The sequence below is a fragment of the Alligator sinensis genome, unplaced genomic scaffold (assembly GCF_000455745.1).
Source record: "Alligator sinensis unplaced genomic scaffold, ASM45574v1 scaffold570_1, whole genome shotgun sequence".
Classification (NCBI taxonomy): Eukaryota; Metazoa; Chordata; order Crocodylia; family Alligatoridae; genus Alligator; species Alligator sinensis.
In genome coordinates this window covers 295,622-301,103 of record NW_005841997.1, presented here as the reverse complement: position 1 = coordinate 301,103, position 5,482 = coordinate 295,622, and the positions used below count along the sequence as shown (strand labels likewise).

General features: G+C 42.2%; 1 protein-coding gene across 2 annotated transcripts in view; it reads left to right on the top strand.

Moving 5' to 3' along the window:
- Positions 1–5,482, top strand: part of DGCR2 (DiGeorge syndrome critical region gene 2) — a 44,683-nt gene that overhangs the window by 5,718 nt on the left and 33,483 nt on the right. For both annotated transcript variants that reach the window (XR_003093557.1, XM_025201523.1), the window contains exon 3: positions 3,754–3,876. Coding sequence is in view for 1 of the 2 variants with exons in the window: in XM_025201523.1 (XP_025057308.1) it covers positions 3,754–3,876 (123 nt within the window). In the remaining variant the exon portion in view is untranslated. The remainder of the gene's footprint in view (positions 1–3,753; positions 3,877–5,482) is intronic.

Sequence of the window (5,482 nt, the reverse complement as noted above, 5' to 3'; positions counted from 1 at the left end):
TGGAGCGTGGTTGACCTGAGGCCGCAGTTGGCCAGTCTTGCCAAGAGGTGATCATGGGATACCAGATCGAAGTCTTTTTGGAAGTCAAGATATATGACATCAATCTCCTCTCCCTTGTCCAGGTGATGGGTCACCTGAGCATAAAAGGAAATGAGATTGGTCAAGCACGACCTACCCGCAACAAACCCATGCTGGCTATCCCTCGGGATGTTGCCATTGGCCAGTCTGTTGAGGATGGCCTCTTTGATTTTTTCCTAAGACCTTCCCTGGGATAGAGGTCAGGCTGATGGGTCTGTAGTTTGCTGGATCCACTTTCCTCTCTTTCTTGAAGATAGGCACCCCATTGGCCTTCTTCCAGTCGTTGGGCACTTCACCAGAGCGCCAGGAGTTCTCAAAGATCCGTGCCAGGGGCTGGGCTATGATGCTCGCCAGCTCCTTGAGTACCCTGGGGTGAAGATTGTCAGGGCCAGCTGACTTGACGGTGTCCAGCCTCTCAAGGTGTTCCTTCACGAGGTCAGCATTGATGGAGGGCAAGGGATCTCCCGCACCCGGGGCTCGCTGTCCCGTAATGGGCAGAGGCAACCCTTGGGACCGATGAAAGACCAATGCAAAGTACCCATTTAGTAGATTGGCTTTTTCCTGGGCGTCGGTTGTCAGTTGTCCCTTCTGGTTTAGCAGGGGTCCAATGTTGCCCTTGCTCCCCACGTATCTAAAAAAGGACTTCTTATTGTCCTTGATACTTGTAGCCAGTTGGAGCTCAGTTGCAGCCTTGGCTTTCTTGGTTCACCCCCTGCAGGTCCGGACCATTGTAGAATATTCCTCCTTGGAGGTGGATCCCATCCTCCATTCTTCATAGGTCTTACTTTTTAGCCGCAGGAGGTCCGCTAGTTCCCTGGAGAGCCAAGGGGGCTGCTGTGCCCTTTTGCTGCCTTTCCTTCGAGACAGAATGGCATTAGTTTGTGCATCAAGGATCGCTCCCTTGAGGAGCAACCACTCTTCCTGAACTCCCCTCCCCTTTGGGTCATGGTCCCTTAAGGCCTCACCGACAAGTCTCCTGAACTTGTCAAAGTCAGCTTTTCTGAAGCCGAGGACTTCTGTATTGCTGACTGTCTTGCCAGCTTTACAGCAGATGGTGAAGGTAATCAGCTCGTGATTGATGGGAAGCTGGGTGACAGCAATTGTTAAGTTGCCGATTTAGGTCATCCCCGGTTGCCAGTACCAGTCGAACAGAGCTTTACCTCTAATTGGCCTGTAGACCTCTTGTGTCAGACAGGGCATCCACACGTGAGAGGAAGCTTGATTCTATGGGGGGAAAATTGCAATTGGATTATTAAACTTTAATATGTGGAAGTAAATGCTTGGTGGCATGGATAACATCATTGCTGATCCTTCAAGTAAGGAGAAGTTCTATTTGCTGTGCATTTATATAAACTCTTTTTACATGGAAAAGAATCATGTGACTTTCTGCTGTGGTTTGCAGCATTTTATGCTTGTGACAGTAGCAGGATGCTTGGCATTTGGAAGAAGCGTTCATTGTTATGACGACCCAATTAGCCTAATTTTGATTCCTGACAAATTAGAAGTCTGACAGTTTTCCAAGTGTGGAGGGATTCTTCCTAAAGAGATGGGTTTGTAATGTACAAAGGTGACCAAGGATAGGTCAGTGTGGTATTTAACTTGTCCTTTCTTGCTTCAATGTATAGAAAGGAGAATCATAAATTGGGGCAGGGTTATATAGGCCTTGTTATTCAGCATATTTACAGTATGTATAGGGCCTTAATACCACTGCGTGATTCTCTTGACCTCATAAACTACTTTAGTGGTATTCTACTTACGCATTACTTATGATGAGATAGCAGCATCCTTTTATCTAAACCCCTTGATGTATGAGTAGTTAGAGGAGCAAAAAGGGCATTTCTTCTTATTCGTGCTGCAGCATGTCTCTACAACTCCTGTGGAGTCTTCAGGCCCAGTATAGGACTGTAAAATGTTTATTTAAATGAAGACCACAGACTCAAGGCTTAAACGCACAAATCTAGCCAGCACTTACATCAAAGGCATTAAGATGGAAATGAAATTCTTCTATAGCAGCAGGTAGGAGTGATTTCAGAAGCCTTTGGCTGGTCATAATATAAAATTTGTTTTTTAAGCCCAATTTCTGCCCTGTGCACAGAAGTACCATAAGTCTCAGTGAACTTCCATCTTTGAAGTGGCAACCATGGAATTCCCTGAAGAAAGTATCACTGAGTGCTGATATTGGATACCGAAAGGATAAAACAGCCTCCTGTCACTCACTGAAGTGTGAATGTGCTTCCATGAACTTATAAATCTGACTAGCAGAAGTTTCAGCCCTACCTTAGCTATGATCGTGTATTTTGTTAACTTGGGTGTTTTGTAAGATGCTGGTCATCTTAATTTTTGAGAAACAAATGTTTTCAGTTTTTATTTGGAGAAATTTACTACTTTTTCCCTTTGCTTAGTGATCTCTCGTGCTGAGGTTGAGGGTTTGTTTATTTTTAATGTGTGCTCTCTTCGTGGGATAGGTTAACACCAACTAAAATGGGTCAGCACTCTTGGCTTAGCTATACCATATATTTTTACCAGTAGCAGCTGATCAGATATGGGTTCTTGGCTATTTTGTGACCTGTCTTTTCTGAGTATATGGTAAGTTAAGAAGATGATGCACCTTTATTTATTTTCTATCTCTAACATGAGTACCGCTGTGGTCTATAAAGTAATAGTATTTCATAACTACCAAACTTTTATTTTGTGTTAAGAATGTTTTTTCAGTTATGTAACAGAAGTCTGGTGATAAAAGGCACTTTATCAGTAAACTGTATCAGCTTAGCATCTTTGGGATGACCCTGGTTGTTCCAGCAAGATTGTTTTGTGCTGCTTTAACTTGTTTTGTGAGTAGCATTGATTCACTGAAGCATTTCAAAGCACTATCTGCCAGCACAATTGCATTGAAAGCCAGCATGTCTATGGCACAGCTGTTTTACTCGGGGGGAGGGGGGATTGTATCCTTGATGGACATAGTTCTATATCTGCAGACATATAACTAGCTTGGCTTTTGGATTTTGCTTGACAGTATATTTCAGTAGGAAAATAACTGAGATGTGTAAACTTCAAGTTGGAGCAAAGATTGAATGTATGGCAGAATTTCAGATACAGGTACTTTTGTTCTGGTGGCATCAACATATTACCAAATTTGGTGTATGGCGAGTTGAAATTTTTTTTCCTAGACGTTTCTCAGCCATGCTCCAGGGTGAGCGAGAACCTGATGTGTAAGAATACTGAAGCTGTAAGGTCAGGCCTGTAGCACTTGTATACTAGTGTAGTTTGGTTTACTGTGGTGGGACTACATCAGCTGAAAATCTGGCCTGTAATTTTTTGCACATGGTATTTCTTACAATGATGGCATCTTCAGTGGAAGGTTTTTACTGTCAAGAGGTCTGATAGGACACTTCCCTAAGCAGTAGCCTGGGAAAGAAAAGTTTCCGAACTGTGAAGAAAACAATATATTAATTTCTCATTTTTTTTTTTTTTTTTTTTTTAAATGTGAAGCTAAGAAGAACCTGATCTGCCTTAAAAAAAAAAAAAAAAAAAAAAAAAGCTGAATTGTTCAGACATTTTTACAGTCTATAAAGGGACAGGTGGCTGATGTCCATATAGGATTTAATAAGGATCTGGAGCTTCTGAAAACCAGCAAAATGCCACTTTTTTTCCTTTTTTTTTTTTTTATTTCTTCAGAGCTCCGTTGTACCCCGGGGCAGTTTGCTTGTCGCAGTGGTACCATCCAGTGCATCCCTTTGAACTGGCAGTGTGATGGATGGCCCACCTGTGAGGATGAGAGTGATGAAGTTGACTGTCCAGGTAAGTAGAACAACAGCTGTTCTCTGAGCTGTCACTCTGTGCAAGAGTGCGGCACTGATGCCTGTCTGAGTCTGGCTTCATAGTTACTTGGTAGTATGTTTCCCTTATAATGTTTCCTATATATATGTATATTTGCTGTGCAAGTTAAAAACAAAGCAAAGTCAAGTCCAGCGTGTGTGTGTGTGTACACACACAAACATTGCCAGCAATTTTCTCATGGATCTAGATTCTTGCAGTTCATGGCAGGCTGTCCTAGATGTGAAATAAGTTTGGAGTTCTAATGCTTAAGGACAGGCTTCTTTTCAGGAAAAAAAAATGCCACTACAGTCGGGTCAAACTTTTAGATTTGTCTGCAGCTAAATTCTGAATTAGCCTGTTACCCTTCTGTTACCCAGACTGAGTTGAGTCACGTTGTCAAACTGCTCAGGGGAACTTGTCATCTTGCTGCCTGTGATGGATCAGTTCTCTGCATAAACAAAGGATTCATTCTGAGAGACAATAAACCTCACGTTTGGCCCTACTGTATTCAGACGGAGCCATATTTTTCAAGAGCTTGGCACTTGAGCAACTTTTCTTCCCTTTGATTGGTATTGCTGGGTGATGAGCTCTTTTGAAAATCAGGTTTCATTTGGAAAACTGACTAATACAGGTCTTAATGGATACTTCTACAGGGGAAAAGTCGCAGAATTTTCTGTTGGAATAGTGAGGCAGAAATTTGGAAGTAAGGTTTAGAAATACATTTGTAGAATGAACTCAGTTGAAGCCTGTCTCTGGGATTTTGCTTAAGTCTTGCACACTTCAGGGTTTTTTTTCTCAGTTTACTGATTCAGCTCTGTAGCTGATGAAGTGAGCTGCTTCTTATCTGCTCAGCTGTGCTCTGGTATCTCAGTTTTGTAGAATTTATACTATTTCAAATATTGAAAAGTGTCATAGAAGTAGTCCCTCAAACTTGAGTTTGCTGTTTCTTATCTTCCATATCTGTAGAAAACACCTGATTTCTTTAGGCAAATGCAACATTAACAAACGTTGAATTTGGTTTTTGCCCACCTCTGCTGTCTTGAATAGTATATTCAGAGTTTCAGTGGCCTGTATCCACAGCCATTTTTGGAGGTTTTCGTGAAGTTGGTTTATGGAAGTTTCCAAGAGGGTAAAATCTGTTTTACTTCCTTCTGTGTACAGATACCATTTTTGGGTGAAACTTATTTCATTTTTATATTTGCCCTGTTGGCTTAAAATAAGTTCGAACAGTAAACCTGGTGCCTGTCTGCAGTGTAGTGGATTTCAGGCTGCTACATCCTATCAGTTCTGCAGCTTTGGGACTTTTCTTTGCCATCTGCATGGCACAAGCCAGAGGATTTTTGGCATAAATCAGAAGTCGTACTAACATGAAAAACAAGGGCATTAGGCTGCCAAGTGCTTCAGGCAGAGAAATCCCTTTGCCTCAACCTGCTTTAAAACTAGACCTACTTGGATCAGTGTCTGAAATGGCTGCATGGAGCCAATTGCAGCATCCTGGAGTCTTCAGGGGAATTTTTTCACTCTTCTCTAGGGAAGAAGAGTGAACAAGTAATGGAGATAAACGGATCACCTTGGAGTTGAACAGATA